We start from the raw sequence: 23,248 nt of genomic DNA, 5'->3' as shown, positions 1-23,248 counted from the left end.
GCTAGGGTCGGCTCTGACTGTGTGGATGTGGGTATGCAGACCCACTCATGATAAGTTCCGATTTTTTGTAGCCCCCACTCCCATCAAAGTTGCCCATCCCTTCTCTAACTTCTTCACTTTAATGGCTGTTGCAAACTATGCTCCAGACAGAACATGCACCATCACACACATTTACCAGAATCTAACCTCGTTCCCAGGCAAGAGAGAGCCGGCTGGTGGACAAAATGACTCAATCTTAATTGAAAGGAGTAGCTTTTCTGCTCGCATGACCTCAAGTACTCACATCACCACAAACACTCCCCGTGAAGACTGGACCATGCCAAAACCACACAAAGCCTCCTCTCCACCCCATTGTCTCCACTGTTTGCAGCTTGTAAAGCTGATGACAGTGATTTGGAGGAGGTACAGTATATGTTAGAGTGGACCTTAATGATGGCTGACAACTTCTCCATCCCAGTCAGCCCCATAACTCCACTGGCACCAGCATAACTCTATTCCAGCATGGCACACGACAATAAAATAGACTAGCATGCCTCTTTTCATCCCCACACACACTGTTTTCACACCTCTGTCTTGTTAAGCTATTGTACAACTAAGCGATGTATGCTTCAGTAAATAGACACGGGAGCTAGCTACACTCTTAGAAAAAAGGGTTCTACATGCAATGTGTATTGCATCTATTGCCACTTGTGTTGTAAATTCAAATCCCCCATGGGACACAAAAAAAAAAGATGAAATGTGGACATTTATTGCAGTATTGTGTTGGGGGAAAAAGTCCAATCATCACCTTGAAAATGAAGATAAAGGGCTCAGTTCTATCCAAACCCCATTGCAGTATTCACGCAGTAACTATTTTTCTTATGGCCAAATGAACTCAGATTGGTTTTGGGTACTGTATAAAAACCTACAACTACTACCAGGGTGACCCCTCTCACAGGTATGCTTTCACTTTTCAGAATGAGATGTGTGTGGGCATGGGATGAATATTGTAAATAAAGGATTTGGAGAAGAAAAAAAAATATCTGCCCCATGTGAGATTAGAACTCACAACCATTGATCTATGAAGCAACTGTATGGAGTCAAATCTGGTTCAAAAATCGAACATGCATTAGATGGCGCACGCGAGCAAGGTGAAACATCACTGCACGATCAAACACTATAGGCAGGTTTCCATTGACCAAGTTTTATTCAGGTTTCCATTGACCCAGATTAATTCAGGTTTCCATTGACCCAGATTTATTCAGGTTTCCATTTACCCAGATTTATTCAGGTTTCCATTGACCCAGATTTATTCAGGTTTCCATTGACCCAGATTTATTCGACAAAAGCAGTGCCGCCCCCCAAAATATTATTGTGACATATGTAATGGAAACGACAGATATAGGAGACATTTTCTAAAGATAAAAAAAATAATCGTTTGACAGGTGGATTTTTATTTTGTCGAACTTTCATTAATGCGACAAATTATGATGGAAATTTAGTTTTTACAATAAATGATGATTGCCGAATGTATGCGGGGCACGTGATGTGATAACTATAAACGCCACTCCACATTTTATTCTAAATGCCTAGCCTACTGCCTGCAAAATCTATTTTGTCCTGACTTTCCTAGCCTAGATTCTTGGCGATATGTTAGGCACATGAGAGTTTTGAGAATATGACAAATATTAGTCAATTATTACATTCTATCCATGCTGGCTTTCACGGGCTACCTGAGACATGAAACAGATAGGTGGGAGGCCATACTGCTGTTGCCAATGTATTACGCAATTTGCCTAAATGGGTAATGGAAACATCAACCCATCAACCATCAACATCAAAAAAATGTAGACACACTGTAGGTTTTTGGGAAAAGGTGTGACGTCATTACGTCCAGCTGTTTTTATCGACACAAGATAGTTAAATGGCAACGCACCCTAGCAGGCAATCTATTTTCTATGCAAACTATCGAAATGTCTAAATGTGCATGTAATTGCACTCAAAACACTGTCCCCTTTCATCTATGTGGTCAAAAATCCGCTTTGGAGCAGATTGGTCCAAAAACCTGAACAATTCAATTTCAGTAGTGATTAAAAAATCATGTTAAATGCAATTTATTATGTGACTTGTTAAGCACATTTTTACTCCTGAACTTATTTAGGCTTGCCATAACAAAGGGATTGAATTCATATTGACTCAACATATTTCACCTTTTCATTTTGTTTTTCAATTGCATTTTTTGATAAAAACATAATTCCACGTTGACATCATGGGGTATTGTGTGTAAGCCAGTGACCAAGACATGTCAATTGAATCCATTTAAATTTCAGACTGTAACACAACAACATTTTGAAAAAGTCAAGGGGTGTGAATACTTTCTGAAGACACTGTAGATGTGTATGAAACGGTAAGAAACATCTTAGAATTTGGTCATATGTGGAAATGTGCCTTACTGCCTTTTTAATTTTGTGTAACGTCTAGTCAAGGAAGCATCATGCAAAATATATTGGAAAACTACACTTAACAAGTCCATTGCCAAATAAGGCGCGCTGTCACCTGGTTTGCGTTCAGTAAGTTTTTACTTTCTGGAACGTTCAATTAAACAAAAACGTTTCTGTACTGAACGACCATTTGAGAAACGGGGTGGGGTTGGGTTGTGGTTTGAGGAGCAGTGTCAGCAGGGCCACTGCCCTTTAAATTCATCACTCTTTGCTTGAATTCATACCTCGCCAGTCGCAACCAGTGGTCGCTGCACCCACCAAACTGCAGCAAATGTACAGTACCTTAAAGTCTGTTCATGAACGTATAAGAACGTTTTGGGGAAATGTGTAATTCAGTACAAACCGTTCTGCAACGTAGCAAACGTTCAAGTGAACTGAACGCACCTCTGCTTTTATAGTAAGCCTTCAGTTGGTACCACCAAGCACATCTAGAAGGGAATGCATTTCAAATCGAACCCCTCCCTTGAGCTGATGTAGTGCCTCTTCATCACGATTTCAATGGTAGAGTTGAGCACCTAGGGGCAAAAAGAGCTATATTTACCTCCTAAAAGACCAAAATATATCACTTTTGCAACTAGCTGTCAAAATGAAGACAATAATTGATGTATTTCACTATAACTAAGCCTAAAACATCTGTATTTTGATGAAAAAAACATTTTTCATGAAAGCTATTCTTTAAAAGGGGTTAGATGTCCAAAACGCGTCGGCGTTAGGGTGGGACTCATTGGGTTAAGCTGTAGAACTGATTTCTGAAACGCAAACCTTAGTACGTCCTTCAAAAGTGTGTGGGGGTTTTAACATTATTGTAGCATATACTCCTAAATGATGACAAGGTGGAGGAGGATGAAATGCTACATAAAAAGAGTCTCCAAAGCTGTCCAGTCAGAATGAGAAACTAACGACTGAGACTATTGTTTTGATGTTGCACTTACTGCATATTAGCATATTTTTGCATTCTCACAATCTGGCTTCAAACCAGTGCACTGTATTTCCGACGCTGAGGTAGTTCTGTGGTTTGGTCAGCAGTATATGTCAATGGCACGTTGTTGAATGCTGAGGAATGTGCAGCTGTGCAGTGCAGCTATGGTGTGGACTTCAATTCAGCATTTCTCCAGTGTCTCTTTAAGCCCTCAGGGCACCAGGACTGTGTGAAAATCTATGCAGGACCAACCATGACCTTGTTAACATAAATGTATCAAACATCGCAAAATAAAAACAGTTATGATGGATAATAATGGAAGACTTACTACCCTTGCATAGGTCAAATGATTGACGTTGAATATGGGCTTGCTTGCGCAGCTACTTGAAAGGAACACTTGATCAAATGTGGTCTATAAAGGCCTATCACCCAACATACTTTCTATTCAAGGCATAATGACAAAGTTTAACATTCATTCATTAACTATTTTATATTCACTTGACAAAGTCTTGGAATGTGCTTGATAGGCCTATGCCATCACTATCACATCCTGATCCTACTGCTGCAAGGTTATACCACCACATAGTGACTGACACCTGGCTGACACAGTTGGTTGGGCTTGGGCATTACTGTATTATGGAAAATCTTTGCTTAGTGACCAATTTTGCAGTGTTACAACTCCTTTCTGCCATTGACGTGGTAAGTATTAGCCTACATGTGGTGAGCACTGTCGGGAATTGATGTGAAACGTTGCCATTTTCTCTCATGCCTTAAGCTTGTAGCTCCCTGCGGTGTCCCCGTGGAGGAAACAATTATCAGGAACTTACAACAACAACAAAAAATCAACAATGTAGGCCTAAGTCACATTTGGAGTTGCTGGAAACGTAGAAAAAAATCCTGTAGGTACTGGGGAAATATAGGCCTATAGGCTGAAGTCTCCTACCTGTGTGTCCTTCATGAGAAGGAGGAGGCACATGGGAGTGTGTGAGAGAGTCAAAAAATGATCGACAGCTAGATCATTTTACGGGTTCAAAGTGAAATTCTCTTTTGTCCGTTGCTCTTGGCCAATTCCTCAGAGATGGGTCATCACAGTGGGTTGGGGCTGACTCAATCGGCACTTGAGTTATAAAACACCAGAACACACGGAAGAAAACCAGTAGAGTAAAGTTTTGGTAGAGTAACGGATAACAGTGACGGACAAATCATTTTTTCTCCCTAAAGATGTTTGATAAATAGATATTTTTCAAAGTATTTAAGACAAGAGCATCCTGCAAAGTCTGTTACGAACCTCATATTTGCTTGGCTTTCCTAACATTTACAGCTGTTTTTCCTGTGTAGAACTTTGGCGAAATGGGTGACCTTCAGCAGATGACAGTGCTCATGGCTATCGTGCAGTGCGTAATGACAGGAGTGATGGACAGGAGGATGGAGGTCCCTGAAGCAACGGTAGGAATTTACCAGCTTCTTTCAAATGTATTATAATATACACTAAATACACAAAAGTATGTGGACACCCCTTCAAATGAGTGGATTTGGCTATTTCAGCCACACCTGTTGTTGACAGGTGTATCAAATCGAGCACACAGCCATGCAATTTCCATAGACAAACATTGGCAGTAGAATGGCCTTACTGAAGAGCTCAGTGACTTTCAACATGGCACCAGAATAGGATGCCACCTTTCTAACAAGTCAGTTCGTCAAATTTCTGCCCTGCTAGAGCTTCCCCAGTCAACTGTAAATGCTGACATTGTGAAGTGGAAACGTCTAGGAGCAACAATGGCTCAGTCGCAAAGTTGTAGGCCAAACAAGCTCATAAAATGGGACCACTGAGTGCTGAAGCGAATAAAAATTGTCTGTCATCGGTTGCAACACTCACTACTGAGTTCCAAACTGCCTCTGGAAGCAATGTCAGCACAAGAACTGTTCGCCTGGAGCTTCATGAAATGGGTTTCCATGGCTGAGCAACCACACACAAGCCTACGATAACCATGCGCAATGCCAAGCGTTTGCTGGAGTGGTGTAAAACTCGCGACCATTAGACTCTGGAGCAGTGGAAAGTGTGATGAACCACGATTCATCATCCGGCTGTTGCCAGGAGAACGATACCTGCCCCAATGCATAGTCCAGGGCTGTTTTTCACGGTTCGGGCTAGGCCCCTTAGTTCCAGTGGAGGGAAATCTTAACGCTATAGCATACAGTGACATTCTAGACGATTCTGTGCTTCCAACTTTGTGGAAACAGTTTGGGGAAGGCCCTTTCCTGTTTCAGCATGACAATGCCCCCGTGCACAAAGCGAGGTCCATACAGAAATTATTTGTTGAGATCGGTGTGGAAGAACTTGACTGGCCTGCACAGAGCCCTGACCTCAACCCCATCGAACACCTTTGGGATGAATTGGAACACTGACTGCGAGCCACACCTAATGGCCCAATATCAGTGCCCAACATCACTAATGCACTTGTGGCTGAATGGAAGCAAGTCCCCACAGCAATGTTCCAACATCTAATGGAAAGCCTACCCAGAAGAGTGGAGGCTTTTATAGCAGTGTATCTTTCTCCATTATTTTAATTGCAGTGCAACTTCTGAATACTGTGTATTATTGTCATAATACAAACTTTATCTGAACTGGACCATGTATGATGCAAAGTGCCATATGTACAACCTGTGGCTTTTACAGTCTTTCTGGTAGACTGCAACTAAATCAGCATTGGTTTCTCTTGTGGCTGTTGTCATTCATAATGTTAGAGGTGAATAATATCACTTTGAAACTTCTCAAGTTAACTCTTGTATCCCACTGTGGTTATTGTGTTACCAGGCGTACCTGATGAAGTATGGCTATCTGCACACTTCACTGGATCCTCAGAACCAGGGCTTCCAGAGAGAAGCTGTAATTGAGGCACTCAGGTAAAGTAGATCCACAGCAACACAAACTATATTCTATGAACACAACAACAACTTACACGTGTAATTCTTCATGGCAATGTGTGATTCCTCTTCCCCAACACAACAAATCTGAACACACTTACTCTAAATGCCCCTTTATGAATACAGATCCAAACACAGCTCTATTGTATAGCTTTTTGCAAGTCACATTGATACATGTACTACAATCAATGCAATTCTTTAGCATAACATTTCCCATTGGAAGGAAATGTTTCCTTGCCTTACATTTACACTACACACATGCTGTATCTGCTATTGGAGCTTTCAGTCCTTCCTTTCCCTAGGGTATTCCAGAGGGTGACAGACCTGCCTGTCACTGGAGTGATTGACAAGGCCACCCTAGAGATGATGAGACAGTCTCGCTGTGGCATAGAGGACCCCTTCAATCAGAAAACCCTCAAGTACAGAGTGCTGGGTGAGTGAAAACATGTGGACAGGATATTGTATGTGGGGGTGGGATGGACCAGTGTTTCCCAGATGGTTGATCGGGACTTAAAACTTTGGGAGATACTATGCACATTAAATTATAATAATAATCCTCATCTAATAAAAATAATCTTCACTTACACACTTGTAGTTTCTCGTCTAGACGTGTTTGTAGTAAAATGCATGTTTTTTGTCTCTACTGTAGGCTACTGGCGCAAGAGAAGCCTGACCTGGTGCATCTACAACTACACTCCAGACATGCCGAAGAGTGAGACAAAGAGGGCCATCCGCTCTGCATTTAAGTATTGGAGCGATGTGGCTTCCCTGAGCTTCCGAGAGGTTGAGTATGGACGAGCTGACATCAGGATCTCATTCCACGCGAAAGATGCCACTTGTGCCGTGCCTTTTGACGGGAGGGGTGAGTCTGCCTATGGGCCGGATACAATTGGGTTGGAGTAACAATAGCCTAACACACACACAATAGGAGTAACCCTAATTGCCATTGGAATATAAAATATTTTAAATCTGTAGGTCACTTGCTGGCCCATGCTGAACACCCAGTCAGGGATTGTTCATTTTGACGAGGATGAGTTTTGGACCGAGGGCATGTTTTACGGCACTAACCTGCGTATCATCGCTGCCCATGAGATAGGCCACACCCTGGGCTTAGGCCACTCGCAATACAGAAGTGCTCTGATGGCCCCTCTTTACACTGGTTACCGTAGCAACTTCCATCTGCATCCCGATGACGTAAAAGGCATCCAAGCTATGTATGGTGAGTGGAGCCTGAGTTTGACCTGAGGATTTTCTGACCTGCTGGTTTTCCATACACAGTAGTACCTCCTTATCAGAATACTTTATTATTACAATAGGGCTCAAATGTCACATATAATGCTTTTATCCTCTAAGTCTAATAATACCTTCCACCAATTATGTCTGTCTTAGGTAAACATGGTACAAGTGTTCCAGTTGAGCCCACAGTGACACTCCCCACAGACAGCCTCCCTGATGCTGAGGGAGACATCCCAGACCCCTGCACCGTCAGGCTGGAAGCCATCATGTTGGGTAAGCTGTCTGCGCACAATACTGGCCAGCGATATACATTCAAGAGCAGTCTCCTTTGGAAGTGCTTATTTTTGTCTCACCAAGTTTTGCCTTCCACTAGTCAAGAAAGATTGAAGCAATATTTCTTACTCTGATAAAGCCAGCTAACCTTATTTTACTCTCTTCATTGGAACTGAAGATGGGATATGACAGGTTGACATCACACTCTGATTGGACCTTCAGTGTTCTATTTCATGCCCCTCTTTCTCATCAGGTCCATGGAGGAAGACATTTGCCTTCAGTGGTGATTATGTGTGGACGGTCTCTGACATAGGGCACAATGCACCCATGAAGATCGACCAGCTGTGGATGGGACTGCCTGGGAACCTGAACGCAGCCGTTTACTCTCAGAGAACCAACAAAACATACTTTTTTAAAGGTACAATATTTTCTCGACTTTAAAAAGTATAATGTTTTTGATGAACAAATTAGGTAAATTGAGATGATTTTTAAAGAAAGACTGATAGTATGAACTGTGTAATACTTGTGTTAAATTACTTGACAGTGATTGACTGACAGTGATCCGGCCCAGAATGTGTGAATGTGTTACTGTTAATCTCACTTAATTTCAGCCTACTCACCAAAACTGGTTCTGACTACAGGTGATAAAGTGTGGAGATATACCAGTTTTCTCTTGGACTACGGGTATCCCAAAGAGCTGAAACGCCTCCCACCTAATATTGATGCCGCTTTGTACTAAGAGAAGAATAAGAAGCTGGTGTTTTTCAAGGTAGTTGAACACAACACAGCACAATAATATCTATACTTTTTAACCAGTAAACTCAACATTGTTACAAATGACAACTGAGCTTTATGGTTTCAGTAAGTTGTGATAATAGATTAATGATAACAACTGAAGCCTTAGCATTTTTACCCGCTTGAATGTGATGAATATGCCAAATAACCACCTTAAAAAACGTTTGTACTAATCATCTTTGTCCTCTGTTGTCCATCTCCTCAGGGTACAGGGTATTGGCAGTGGGATGAGCTGCGCTCCAGTAACCTCAACGTGTACCTCAAACCCTTGTCTAACCTCTTCAATGGGGTGCCCTCCAGCCCTGATGCTGCCTTTACCTGGACCAATGGAAAAATCTACTTCTTCAAGAGAGACAAGTACTGGCGTGTGAACAGTCTACTGAGCGTAGACAAAGGCTATCCACTCAGCAAGAGTGAACGCTGGATACACTGTTAGGAGCAAGACACTAGGGGGAAGCAGACACCATAAGCCTTGATAGGGTGCTTGTGTGATGTCTGCTCAATTAACAGTTCAGGGAACCACAACAGCAACCACAACCACACTGTGATAACATTGTGTTCACACTGTGAGGTGTCTGGAAACCATATAAACATATCGCCATGTACTGGTACATGATTTCAAGTGAGGATTGAGTTAGGTACAGTCAAAGTACATAAAACTGAAATGTTATATCAAATTAATTATTCTTGAAACACAATAACTTTTATCAGGTTGCGTATTGAGTGTCATCCCACATAAGTAAAATGTTTTTCTAGTTCTGGAGCAGTAACCTGCTGGGTTTGTTCATATCCTTATGGCCTAGCTCTCTGTTTCCATCAAACACAAGCAGGACCTCCAGCTGTATTCATCTGCTCTTTTCTTCCAACAGCCCAAACGTGTTAGGCTTAGATCAGACTGTGTGTGTGGAGAGGCTATTTGTTATGATCTTAGGGGGCATTCCAGGGGGGCCATTTTCTCCCTCACCACAGATGTGGATTGGATTATTCAGTTGTTGTGTGTCCTCTTTTCAGTATGTGTACTGATTTCAACGGTGTTCCAGTTAGAAACTTCTCGTTTTCTTTTGACGTTTCACTTGCAGATACTGTGGACGGGTCTGAAAAAGTATTTGTGAGTTTATTGTCGTCATGTTATGCATTTCTAGGACTATGGTGTGTATATTTTATCACTGCCCACAAAGAGAAGCATGATACTATTGGTGTTCAGACACCAGCTTTCACAGGTCTACATTTTATAATGGGTTTATAATTGTGTACTAATGTCGCTGTTGAACCTCATCATGCTTATTGATGTGGCTCATACAAGCTCAAGGGAATTCACATTTCAGTGTATAGGCCTACCATTTCAAAATAATTTTTGTACACTGAACAAAAATATAAATGCAACATGCAACAATTTCAAAGGTTTTACTGAGTTACAGTTCATAGAAGGAAATCAGCCAATTGAAATAATTTCATTAGGCCCTAATCTATGGATTTCACATGACTGAGAATACAGATATGCATTTGTTGGTCACAGATACCTTAAAAAAAAGGTAGGGGCGTGGATCAGAAAACCAGTCAGTATCTGGTGTGACCACTGTTTGCCTCATGCAGCGTGACACATCTCCTTCACATAGAGTTGATCAGGCTGTTGATTGTGGCCTGTGGAATGTTGTCCCACTCCTCTTCAATGGCTGTGCGAAGTTGCTGGATATTGGCAGGAACTGGAACACAATGTTGTACACATCGATCCAAAGCATCCCAAACATGCTCAATGGGTGACATGTCTGGTGAGTATGCAGGCCTGGGACATTTTCAGCTACCAGGAATTGTGTACAGAATACAGATCCTTACGACATGGGGCTGTGCATTATAATGCTGAAACATGAGGTGATGGCGGCGGATGAATGGCACGACAATGGGCCTCAGAATCTTGTCACGGTATCTCTGTGCATTCAAATTGCCATCGATAAAATGCTATTGTGTTTGTTGTCTGTAGCTTATGCCTGCCCATACCATATCCCCACCGCCATCATGGGGCACTCTGTTCACATCAGCAAACCGCTCACCCACATGACGACATACACGCCGTCTGCTCGGTATAGTTGAAACCGGGATTCATCCATGAAGAGCACACTTCTCCAGCGTGCCAGTGGCCATCGAAGGTGACCATTTGCCCACTGCAGTCGATTACGACGGCAACCTGCAGAAAGGTCAAGACCCTGGTGAGGACAACGAGCATGCAGATGAGCTTCCCTGAGACGGTTTCCGACAGTTTGTGCAGACATTTTTTCTGTTGTGCAAACCCACAGTTTCATCAGATGTCCGGATGGCTGGTCTCAGACGATCCCGCAGGAGAAGAAGCCGGATGTGGAGGTCCTGGGCTGACATGGTTACAGGTGGTCTGGGGTTGTGAGGCCGGTTGGAGGCACTGCCAAATTCTCTAAAACGACATTGGTAGAGGAACTAACATTAAATTCTCCGACAACAGCTCTGATGGACATTCCGGCAGTCAGCATGCCAATTGCACGCTCCGTCAAAACTTGAGACGTCTGTGGCATTGTGTTGTGTGACAAAACTGCACATTTTAGAGTGGCCTTTAATTGTCCCCAGCACAAGATTAATCTGTGTAATGATCATGCTGTTTAATCAGCTTCTCGATATGCCACACCTGTCAGGTGGATGGATTATATTGGCAAATGAGAAAATGCTCAGTAACAGGGATGTAAACAAATTTGTGGACAACATTTGAGAGAAAAAAAGCTTTTTGTGAGTATGGCAAATGTCTGGGATCTCGAGTGGCGCGTAAGGCACTGCATCTCAGTGCTAGAGGCGTCACTACAGACACCCTGGTTCGAATCCAGGCTGTATCACAACCGGCCGTGATTGGGAGTCCCATAGGGCGGCACACAATTGGCCCAGCGTCGTCCGGGTTTGGCCGGTGTAGGCTGTCAATGTAAATAAGAATGGGTTCTTAACTGACTTGCTTAGTTAAATGAAAAAAAATGTAAGCTCATGAAACATGGGACCAGCACTTTAAAAAAAAAAATTTGTTCAGAATATATGTATGCAATTACTTTTTTCATCTAAGATATAGTTGTGCAAATTAGTCATGACAGTCAACAATAAAACAGGCCTTGTTTCCTTTATGATGTAAACCTACTCTGATCTCATTGCAATGGCTAATGAACAACAGAGACACCAAGATTAGCGAAATCTTTAAGGTCAAAATAGCCTATGACGAGAGCCATGTGCTTTCATGCATGATACTTGTGGGCTGCTAAAGTTCGGAGCTGCCACAGCAACACCACTGCTTAAACCAATCAGGGAGCAGGAAATCACCCCCATTTGTTGCCTTCAAGACCCTCTGTGTTTCTGATTCCAAGGCAGAATTTGGCAGCTGATGTTGCTAGGTGACCAGCGAGGGAAAATAGAGCCATTTAGCCTCAGACAAATGACTCAGACAGCTTTTGTTTTTAAACTAATTTAATGGTTTATCTTTCAATTTCCTATTGACAATTCTGTACAGATTCAGAAGAGTTGAGAGTACTGAGTGAGAGTAGGCCTACTGTCCCTCTAAAATTCTAAAACAAAAGTAAATTACAATTTTAAAAACACTGATAATTCCTTACACATTCCTTCAATGTTATTGTTCATATACATTGCTGAATACAGGTACTACACAGGTAAAACTGCCTAGAAATTGTAATGAAAACAAGCTACTGCTCAAAAATAACTGGCATAACCAAGTATGGTTTGAAACATTGTATAGTATTGCAGTATTGCTACCGCTAAAAAAGGCACTGCAGTTCCAATGAAAACAAACGTAAATGTCACTTGTAACAGTTGCCCATGTAATCTCCATTGTATTTAGGCACAAAATGGCTGCCGTGTATCTCTCTGGACCTGAACCTACTGCACTCTACAGGCAGTTACTTCGAAAAAGGGACAAGTAAACAGCAATACACACACGTTAACATTACAAACGCACACACACTCACACAGACAGAAAACACTGGTCAGAGAAATGTATCTCGAAATGTCCTCTTCTTTGTCCCGTCACAGTGCCTTGTCAACATCAGCTGGTGTCCTGTTCTGTGAGGCGGTTGACCCGAGTTTACACACAACTGGTTAATTTCAAGTCATTAAAGCACAGTTAACTCCAATTATAAAAGTTGAAATCACTTCGAGGAGGTAGCTCTCGTGCTATTCATGGCCATTTCCATTCCCAGTATTGCTTTCTGAACAGCAAAAACAAGTCTGTTTTCATCAGTCAAGTGATTTCTCCCACATGTAATCAAACAATCACATAATGGCACCAGAGAAAGTATACGACCTCAGAAGTTAGATGAGATCATTTCTGCTCCTTCTTCTGACTGTGTACTCTGCTCTGTCCTAACCCCATAGCATTTCAGTGCTCTCGCTTTCTGTTTGTTTCTCTCTAGCAGAAGCTGCCTTCAGACTTTTCACATGGACCTGCCACCGCTCAGAGCAGACAACACAGGGAGAGGCCACACAAGCCCAGTCTATTGAAAGAGTGATTACAGCACACATCAAACGGGGGGCCAAACACCAACCACTCTCAGGGAACAGCTCACAGATTGAGGAACCATTCAATTGCCTTCCAGTCTGCCATTCCAAACGAGGTACAGTACAGTACACTGGAGGTGTGCTTTGATCTTCACTTGGACAGCATTCAAGGCCCTTTTCCAAGTCAATGTAAGGAACGTCCATTGTTCAATAGACTCTCACATTGTCTATAGGGTCAACAGTACACTACATAGGGAGGAGGACTATGGAGGGGGGACAAGAAACAAGCGAGTCGTCCCCCGTTTGTCCCTCGGTGCGTCAGACCCTGTTGACAGGTGTGGTGATGGTGAGGGGTACGGTGGAGCTTGTCTCGTAGTCAAAGTCGATTATTGTGTGGTTGGTAGTGCCCAGGCTGCTGAGGGAGTTGCCTGTGCCCATCTGTCTGTCCCTAAGACTCTGCAGGTAGCTCTGAGAGAAGGAATAAAGGAGAGAGGGGAAGAAGAGAGGAGAGAGGGAATATAATCAGAATCAACCTAGGAATGGGTTCTACATGTTGGAATTCAAATAGAATAGAGTGTGTGTGTCAGAGGAGGCTGGTGGGAGGAGCTATAGGAGGCTCATTGTAATGTCTGGAATGGAATCAATGGAACTGTATCAAACACATAAAAACAACATTTTTGACTCTGTTGCATTTATTCCATTCCAGCCATTACAATGAGCCCATCCTCCTATAGCCCCTCCCACCAGCCTCCTCTGTTGTGTGTGTGTGTGTGTGTGTGTGTGTGTGTGTGTGTGTGTGTGTGTGAGAGAGAGAGAGAGAGACTGACCGGTGCCAGCAGGTCTCCGGCATAGCGTTTGACAGGGGTGGGCTTGCGACGGTATGTGCCCTCCTGCCCACTGTTCTGCTGGCGCTTCTTGACATCTTTCTGTCTGATCCGCATCAACTGGACCCGCTTCTGCCTCCTGCTGATGATGACTGAGATGAGAGAGATATGAGAGAGAGATATGAGAGAGAGATATGAGAGAGAGATATGAGAGAGAGATATGAGAGAGAGATATGAGAGAGAGATATGAGAGAGAGATATGAGAGAGATGAGAGCCAGAGGAGAGCGGTGTGTTTACTCTGAGTCATTTCTTAGTAATTCTACAGAATTACATTCATACAAAATTTGACATTCTTAAATCACCTGAAATGTAATATAAACAGCTGACTTGGGAGACAATCTGTTTTGTTTCAATACCAGAACAATGTTCTCTAATACCATAAAACCATTGTAGCAGTGAAGAGAACATAATATAACCCATATTGAGATATACAGATGCATCATACTCTACAAACAGCTTCCTCTACCTCCCATACATCTATATGGAATTCTATGATGCTTACCCTCAGTGTGTGAGAACCCCACCGTCGTCAGCTTCCACTGCACCAGCACCCCCATGAAGCTGAGTGCCGGCCAGATACCCACGATCACCCAGCTGTACCAGCAGAGCGACGGCGCCGGTGACAGCCTCAAGCACTGATACGCGTGTCTGACCAGCGCCAGCATCTCCACAAAGTAGTCGGCGCACACCGTCATGATGGCCGCCCCGAACACAGATGTAGACAACACGGTGAAGAGCTTCTGCCACTGTAGGGTGAGCACGGCGAACAGCATGCCAGTGCCCAGCAGCACCCCTAGGGGCACCCAGACGGTGGTGGGTGTGTAGAACTGGTGGGTGACCAGCAGCGTGGCGAGGGCAAGTAGCAGGCCCAGTAACAGACCCGTCATGAAGAGACCCACGGAGCGAACCAGCATGGTGACCAGGCCACACAGCAGGCCGATGCCCAGGCCGATACCCGCCGAGGCCTCCACACTCAGCTGGGTGTCCAGCACCCGCTCCTTGTGGCACAACAGGAAGATTATGACAGAGCCGAACATCAGGCCCGACAGGAACATGACCGCCTTGAAGCAGCGATATCCTGGGAGAGAAGAGAGGTGAAGAGGGAAATGTGAGAGAGAGTGGAGCGGGGTAGAGAGGGAGAGAGGAGAGAAGTAGAGAGAGGTAGAGAGGGAGAGAGGAGAGGAGTTTAGAGAGGGAATGGTGAAGGAGAGAGGAGAGGGGTAGAGAGAGGGAATGGTGAAGGAGAGAGGAGAGGGGTAGAGAGAGGAGAGGAGTAGAGAGAGGGAATGGTGAGAGAGAGTGGAGAGGGGTAGAGAGAGGGAATGGTGAAGGAGAGAGGAGAGGGGTAGAGAGGGAATGGTGAGAGAGAGTGGAGGGGTAGAGAGAGGGAATGGTGAAGGAGAGAGGAGAGGGGTAGAGAGAGGGAATGGTTAAGGAGAGAGGTAGAGAGGGAATGGTAAGGGAGAGGGAATGGTGAAGGAGAGAGGAGAGGGGTAGAGAGAGGGAATGGTGAAAGAGAGAGGAGAGGGGTAGAGAGAGGAGAGGAGTAGAGAGAGGGAATGGTGAGAGAGAGTGGAGAGGGGTAGAGAGAGGGAATGGTGAAGGAGAGTGGAGAGGGGTAGAGAGAGGGAATGGTGGAGAGAGGAGAGGGGTAGAGAGAGGTAGAGAGGGAGAGAGGAGAGAAGTAGAGAGAGGGAATGGTGAGAGAGAGTGGAGAGGGGTAGAGAGAGGAGAGGAGTAGAGAGAGGGAATGGTGAGAGAGAGTGGAGAGGGGTAGAGAGAGGGAATGGTGAGAGAGAGTGGAGAGGGGTAGAGAGAGGGAATGGTGAAGGAGGAGAGGGGTAGAGAGAGGAGAGGAGTAGAGAGAGGGAATGGTGAGAGTGGGAATGGTGAAGGAGAGAGGAGAGGGGTAGAGAGAGGAGAGGAGTAGAGAGAGGGAATGGTGAGAGAGAGTGGAGAGGGGTAGAGAGAGGGAATGGTGACGGAGAGAGGAGAGGGGTAGAGAGAGGGAATGGTGAAGGAGAGAGGAGAGGGGTAGAGAGAGGGAAATGGGAAGGAGAGAGGAGAGGGGTAGAGAGGGAATGGTGAGAGAGAGTGGAGAGGGGTAGAGAGAGGGAATGGTGAAGGAGAGAGGAGAGGGGTAGAGAGAGGGAATGGTTAAGGAGAGAGGAGAGGGGTAGAGAGAGGGAATGGTGAAGGAGAGAGGAGAGGGGTAGAGAGAGGAGAGGAGTAGAGAGAGGAAATAGTGAGAGAGAGTGGAGAGGGGTAGAGAGAGGGAATGGTGAAGGAGAGATGAGAGGGGTAGAGAGAGGTAGAAAGGGAGAGAGGAGAGAAGTAGAGAGAGGGAATGGTGAAGGAGAGAGGAGAGGGGTAGAGAGAGGGAATGGTGAAGGAGAGAGGAGAGGGGTAGAGAGAGGTAGAGAGGGAGAGAGGAGAGAAGTAGAGAGAGGGGATGTTGAGAGAGAGTGGAGAGGGGTAGAGAGGGAATTGTGAAGGAGAGAGGAGAGGGGTAGAGAGAGGGAATGGTGAAGGAGAGAGGAGAGGGGTAGAGAGAGGGTATGGTGAAGGAGAGAGGAGAGGGGTAGAGAGAGGAGAGGGGTAGAGAGAGGGAATGGTGAAGGAGAGTGGAGAGGGGTAGAGAGGGAATGGTGAAGGAGAGAGGAGAGGGGTAGAGAGAGGAGAGGAGTAGAGAGAGGAAATAGTGAGAGAGAGTGGAGAGGGGTAGAGAGAGGGAATGGTGAAGGAGAGATGAGAGGGGTAGAGAGAGGTAGAAAGGGAGAGAGGAGAGAAGTAGAGAGAGGGAATGGTGAAGGAGAGAGGAGAGGGGTAGAGAGAGGGAATGGTGAAGGAGAGAGGAGAGGGGTAGAGAGAGGTAGAGAGGGAGAGAGGAGAGAAGTAGAGAGAGGGGATGTTGAGAGAGAGTGGAGAGGGGTAGAGAGGGAATTGTGAAGGAGAGAGGAGAGGGGTAGAGAGAGGGAATGGTGAAGGAGAGAGGAGAGGGGTAGAGAGAGGGTATGGTGAAGGAGAGAGGAGAGGGGTAGAGAGAGGAGAGGGGTAGAGAGAGGGAATGGTGAAGGAGAGTGGAGAGGGGTAGAGAGGGAATGGTGAAGGAGAGAGGAGAAGGGTAGAGAGAGGGAATGGTGAAGGAGAAGGAGAGAGGAGAGGGGTAGCGAGAGGGAATGGTGAAGGAGAGAGGAGAGGGGTAGAGAGAGGGAATGGTGAAGGAGAGTGGAGAGGGGTAGAGAGGGAATGGTGAAGGAGAGAGGAGAGGGGTAGAGAGGGAATGGTGAAGGAGAGAGGAGAGGGGTAGAGAGAGGGAATGGTGAAGGAGAGATGAGAGGGGTAGAGAGAGGGAATGGTGAAGGAGAGAGGAGAGGGGTAGAGAGAGGGAATGGAGAAGGAGAGAGGAGAGGGGTAGAGAGAGGGAATGGTGGAGCAGAGAGGAGAGGAGTAGAGAGAGGGAATGGTGAAGGAGAGAGGAGAGGGGTAGAGAGAGGGAATGGTGAAGGAGAGAGGAGAGGGGTAGAGAGAGTGAATGGTGAAGGAGAGATGAGACGGGTAGAGAGAGGGAATGGAGAAGGAGAGAGGAGAGGGGTAGAGAGAGGGAATGGTTAAGGAGAGAGGAGAGGGGTAGAGAGAGGGAATGGTTAAGGAGAGAGGAGAGGGGTAGAGAGGGAATGATAAGGGAGAGGGAATGGTGAAGGAGAGAGGAGAGTGGTAGAGAGAGGAGAGGAGTAGAGAGAGGGAATGGTGAGAGAGAGTGGAGAGGGGTAGAGAGAGGGAATGGTGAAGGAGAGAGGAGAGGGGTAGAGAGAGGGAATGGTGAAGGAGAGAGGATAGGGGTAGAGAGAGGAGAGGAGTAGAGAGAGGGAATGGTGAGAGGGAGTGGAGAGGGGTAGAGAGAGGGAATGGTGAAGGAGAGAGGAGAGGGGTAGAGAGAGGTAGAGAGGAGAGAGGGAATGGTGAAGGAGAGAGGAGACGGGTAGAGAGAGAGTGGAGAGGGGTAGAGAGAGGGAATGGTGAAGGAGAGAGGAGAGGGGTAGAGAGAGGTGGAGAGGAGTAGAGAGAGGAGAGGGGTAGAGAGAGGGAATGGTGAAGGAGAGTGGAGAGGGGTAGAGAGAGGGAATGGTGAAGGAGAGTGGAAAGGGGTAGAGAGGGAATGGTGAAGGAGAGTGGAGAGGGGTAGAGAGAGGGAATGGTGAAGGAGAGAGGAGAGGGGTAGAGAGAGGTAGAGAGGAGAGAAGTAGAGAGAGGGAATGGTGAGAGAGTGGAGAGGGGTAGAGAGAGGGAATGGTGAAGGAGAGAGGAGAGGGGTAGAGAGAGGTGGAGAGGGGTAGAGAGAGGAGAGGGGTAGAGAGAGGGAATGGTGAAGGAGAGTGGAGAGGGGTAGAGAGGGAATGGTGAAGGAGAGAGGAGACGGGTAGAGAGAGGGAATGGTGAAGGAGAGTGGAGAGGGGTAGAGAGAGGGAATGGTGAAGGAGAGAGGAGAGGGGTAGAGAGAGGTAGAGAGGAGAGAAGTAGAGAGAGGGAATGGTGAGAGAGAGTGGAGAGGGGTAGAGAGAGGGAATGGTGAAGGAGAGATGAGAGGGGTAGAGAGAGGTAGAAAGGGAGAGAGGAGAGAAGTAGAGAGAGGGAATGGTGAAGGAGAGAGGAGAGGGGTAGAGAGAGGGAATGGTGAAGGAGAGAGGAGAGGGGTAGAGAGAGGTAGAGAGGGAGAGAGGAGAGAAGTAGAGAGAGGGGATGTTGAGAGAGAGTGGAGAGGGGTAGAGAGGGAATTGTGAAGGAGAGAGGAGAGGGGTAGAGAGAGGGAATGGTGAAGGAGAGAGGAGAGGGGTAGAGAGAGGGTATGGTGAAGGAGAGAGGAGAGGGGTAGAGAGAGGAGAGGGGTAGAGAGAGGGAATGGTGAAGGAGAGTGGAGAGGGGTAGAGAGGGAATGGTGAAGGAGAGAGGAGAAGGGTAGAGAGAGGGAATGGTGAAGGAGAAGGAGAGAGGAGAGGGGTAGCGAGAGGGAATGGTGAAGGAGAGAGGAGAGGGGTAGAGAGAGGGAATGGTGAAGGAGAGTGGAGAGGGGTAGAGAGGGAATGGTGAAGGAGAGAGGAGAGGGGTAGAGAGGGAATGGTGAAGGAGAGAGGAGAGGGGTAGAGAGAGGGAATGGTGAAGGAGAGAGGAGAGGGGTAGAGAGAGGGAATGGTGAAGGAGAGAGGAGAGGGGTAGAGAGAGGGAATGGTGAAGGAGAGAGGAGAGGGGTAGAGAGAGGGAATGGAGAAGGAGAGAGGAGAGGGGTAGAGAGAGGGAATGGTGAAGGAGAGAGGAGAGGGGTAGAGAGAGGGAATGGTGAAGGAGAGAGGAGAGGGGTAGAGAGAGGGAATGGTGAAGGAGAGATGAGACGGGTAGAGAGAGGGAATGGAGAAGGAGAGAGGAGAGGGGTAGAGAGAGGGAATGGTTAAGGAGAGAGGAGAGGGGTAGAGAGAGGGAATGGTTAAGGAGAGAGGAGAGGGGTAGAGAGGGAATGATAAGGGAGAGGGAATGGTGAAGGAGAGAGGAGAGTGGTAGAGAGAGGAGAGGAGTAGAGAGAGGGAATGGTGAGAGAGAGTGGAGAGGGGTAGAGAGAGGGAATGGTGAAGGAGAGAGGAGAGGGGTAGAGAGAGGGAATGGTGAAGGAGAGAGGATAGGGGTAGAGAGAGGAGAGGAGTAGAGAGAGGGAATGGTGAGAGGGAGTGGAGAGGGGTAGAGAGAGGGAATGGTGAAGGAGAGAGGAGAGGGGTAGAGAGAGGTAGAGAGGAGAGAGGGAATGGTGAAGGAGAGTGGAGACGGGTAGAGAGAGAGTGGAGAGGGGTAGAGAGAGGGAATGGTGAAGGAGAGAGGAGAGGGGTAGAGAGAGGTGGAGAGGAGTAGAGAGAGGAGAGGGGTAGAGAGAGGGAATGGTGAAGGAGAGTGGAGAGGGGTAGAGAGAGGGAATGGTGAAGGAGAGTGGAAAGGGGTAGAGAGGGAATGGTGAAGGAGAGTGGAGAGGGGTAGAGAGAGGGAATGGTGAAGGAGAGAGGAGAGGGGTAGAGAGAGGTAGAGAGGAGAGAAGTAGAGAGAGGGAATGGTGAGAGAGTGGAAAGGGGTAGAGAGAGGGAATGGTGAAGGAGAGAGGAGAGGGGTAGAGAGAGGTGGAGAGGGGTAGAGAGAGGAGAGGGGTAGAGAGAGGGAATGGTGAAGGAGAGTGGAGAGGGGTAGAGAGGGAATGGTGAAGGAGAGAGGAGACGGGTAGAGAGAGGGAATGGTGAAGGAGAGTGGAGAGGGGTAGAGAGAGGGAATGGTGAAGGAGAGAGGAGAGGGGTAGAGAGAGGTAGAGAGGAGAGAAGTAGAGAGAGGGAATGGTGAGAGAGAGTGGAGAGGGGTAGAGAGAGGGAATGGTGAAGGAGAGAGGAGAGGGGTAGAGAGAGGTGGAGAGGGGTAGAGAGAGGAGAGGGGTAGAGAGAGGGAATGGTGAAGGAGAGTGGAGAGGGGTAGAGAGGGAATGGTGAAGGAGAGAGGAGACGGGTAGAGAGAGGGAATGGTGAAGGAGAGTGGAGAGGGGTAGAGAGAGGGAATGGTGAAGGAGAGTGGAGAGGGGTAGAGAGGGAATGGTGAAGGAGAGAGGAGAGGAGTAGAGAGAGGGAATGGTGAGAGAGAGTGGAGAGGGGTAGAGAGAGGGAATGGTGAAGGAGAGAAGAGAGGGGTAGAGAGAGGTAGAAAGGGATAGAGGAGAGAAGTAGAGAGAGGGAATGGTGAGAGAGAGGAGATGGGTAGAGAGAGGGAATGGTGAAGGAGAGAGGAGAGGGGTAGAGAGAGGGAATGGTGGAGGAGAGAGGAGAGGGGTAGAGAGAGGTAGAGAGGGAGAGAGGAGAGAAGTAGAGAGAGGGAATGTTGGGAGAGAGTGGAGAGGGGTAGAGAGAGGGAATGGTGAAGGAGAGTGGAGAGGGGTAGAGAGAGGTAGAGAGGGAGAGAGGAGAGAAGTAGAGAGAGGGAATGTTGGGAGAGAGTGGAGAGGGGTAGAGAGAGGGAATTGTGAAGGAGAGAGGAGAGGGGTAGAGAGAGGGAATGGTGAAGGAGAGAGGAGAGGGGTAGAGAGAGGGAATGGTGAAGGAGAGAGGAGAGGGGTAGAGAGAGGAGAGGGGTAGAGAGAGGGAATTGTGAAGGAGAGAGGAGAGGAGTAGAGAGAGGGAATGGTGAAGGAGAGAGGAGAGGGGTAGAGAGAGGGAATGGTGAAGGAGAGAGGAGAGGGGTAGAGAGAGGAGAGGGGTAAAGAGAGGGAATGGTGAAGGAGAGTGGAGAGGGGTAGAGAGAGGGAATGGTGAAGGAGAGAGGAGAGGGGTAGAGAGAGGGAATGGTGAAGGAGAGTGGAGAGGGGTAGAGAGGGAATGGTGAAGGAGAGAGGAGAGGGGTAGAGAGAGGGAATGGTGAAGGAGAGTGGAGAGGGGTAGAGAGGGAATGGTGAAGGAGAGAGGAGAGGGGTAGAGAGGGAATGGTGAAGGAGAGAGGAGAGGGGTAGAGAGAGGGAATGGTGAAGGAGAGAGGAGAGGGGTAGAGAGAGGGAATGGAGAAGGAGAGAGGAGAGGGGTAGAGAGAGGGAATGGTGAAGCAGAGAGGAGAGGGGTAGAGAGAGGAGAGGAGTAGAGAGAGGGAATGGTGAAGCAGAGAGGAGAGGGGTAGAGAGAGGAGAGGGGTAGAGAGAGGGAATGGTGAAGGAGAGAGGAGAGGGGTAGAGAGAGGGAGAGAGGGGGGTGAAAAGAAAACAATACTTATTTAAAGTTGTACTTCACTTCAATGGGGGGAGATTCAATAGCCTGAGGAATCTAACAGTAGAGAAATATGCAGGTGATAAGTTAGGGCTTAAAGATAAAGTTAAATTGCAGAGGCTAGGGCATCAGCAACTCTATAAATATTACAGAATATCGACTGTAAGCAGTGTAATGCTGTATAAATGACCCTGCAGTTAAAACTAAAAAGAGAGGCGGTGTAGAGGAGAAAGAATTAATTGTGGTTATTAAGTTGGATTTGGTGAGAAAAATATGAATAAATAAAGTGTGTTTTACTCTATTTGTTATGATTTAAGGCCAGGCACCACACCCTAATATGATTATTGTTTTGCTGTAGATTGCAGGAAACGGCAGTTACAGGTGTTAAAAAATCAGCAGCACCACCTTGTTAAAAAATCCTGGGGAGAACCCTGCTGTATAACACATTAGCAGACATATGATACGCCTGAATACACATTCCTTATCCCCTGCTCTATTACATTGTTTGCGTCCCAAATGGCACCCTATTCCCCACATATGGCTCTGTTCAAAAGTTGTGCACCATGGGCCTTGGTCAAAAGTAGTGCACTCTTATAAGGAATGGGGTCCATTTGGGATGCAGCCCTTGTTATTGAAGATTTTGTTTACTCGTTGACGTGACGTGGTTGGGTTACGACTTGTGGTCTTGACCCCGTGGTGACCTTACCAATGAAGCAGTAGATGATGCCGAACAGGCAGCACATGGAGCAGATGACGGCAGGGATGACCTCATACTTCCTCTCGATCTCCAGGCTGCAGGCGTTCACCTCGGCCAGGCCCTCCCCTTCAGCCCCGTTAGGGTCTGTCATACTGGGGCTCCCTCCGACCGACCAGACCACCGGGGAGACAAGGAGGTGGTGGTGGTGGAAGGTTGGGACTGAAGGATAAGGAGTGGTGCTGTTATCTGAAGCTCATCAGAACAGCTTGGGTGCCTGTAACATGAAAGATAAATATCTGAGTAGGTCATAGATTACCACAGGCCATCACAATGCGTTAACTCACAATGCAATAAAGTGGCTTACAGTATTTATTTGTCTCTGTTAAGACTTTAGGGCACAGTACTGGCAAAGAGGACTGAGAAGGCGTCTTGGCTCAACTTTAAATCTAGGGCTAGGTTAACAAACACTATCTTACCCACAAAATAGAGAACACAAAGTGGTGAGTTGCGAGACTCCATTGATGCTAACTGACACAAGTTTAACATAGTGCATGTAGGACACTCTAGAACCCCCCCTCCTCCTCACCCCTCCACCCCTGATTCAGACCTCTGACCCCTCACCCCCGCCAGTGTTCCCCGAGGCTTCAGGAGAAGTGTGAAATCTGCCGCCCATTTGTGACTTCTCCCTGGTGACTCTGCATATAGGCTTGCCAGACCCTCCATATGCTGCTAGCCTAGCCCCCCATGATAACCCACAGGACTG

The 23,248-nt window shown here is 46.8% G+C and overlaps 1 protein-coding gene and 1 pseudogene across 1 annotated transcript; one reads left to right on the top strand and one right to left on the bottom strand.

Moving 5' to 3' along the window:
• Nucleotides 1-4,749: 4,749 nt before the first annotated feature.
• Nucleotides 4,750-9,193, top strand: LOC120064766 (annotated as a pseudogene).
• A 4,262-nt stretch (nucleotides 9,194-13,455) lies between these two features.
• Nucleotides 13,456-22,636, bottom strand: LOC120064765 (transmembrane protein 198-like). The gene is made up of 4 exons (XM_039015373.1): nucleotides 22,495-22,636; nucleotides 14,525-15,100; nucleotides 13,965-14,113; nucleotides 13,456-13,605 (listed from the first exon to the last, which is right to left on the bottom strand). The coding sequence occupies exons 1-4, from the start codon at nucleotides 22,634-22,636 to the stop codon at nucleotides 13,456-13,458; spliced, it is 1,017 nt and encodes a 338-aa protein (XP_038871301.1).
• Nucleotides 22,637-23,248: the final 612 nt, after the last annotated feature.

Source organism: Salvelinus namaycush, chromosome 20, assembly GCF_016432855.1.
Source record: "Salvelinus namaycush isolate Seneca chromosome 20, SaNama_1.0, whole genome shotgun sequence".
In the NCBI taxonomy this organism is placed as follows: Eukaryota; Metazoa; Chordata; class Actinopteri; order Salmoniformes; family Salmonidae; genus Salvelinus; species Salvelinus namaycush.
Note: the sequence above shows the minus strand (reverse complement) of the source record. Positions and strands in the feature narration are given on the sequence as shown.

Excerpts from the sequence above, each read along its gene's own strand:
- LOC120064765 (XM_039015373.1), bottom strand. The coding sequence starts at position 22,636 with ATGACAGACCCTAACGGGGCTGAAGGGGAGGGCCTGGCCGAGGTGAAC. Across the intron at positions 15,101-22,494 it reads CATCATCTACTGCTTCATTG|GATATCGCTGCTTCAAGGCG; the intron begins GTAAGGTCACCA and ends CTTCTCTCCCAG. Across the intron at positions 14,114-14,524 it reads GGGGTTCTCACACACTGAGG|TCATCATCAGCAGGAGGCAG; the intron begins GTAAGCATCATA and ends CTCTCATCTCAG.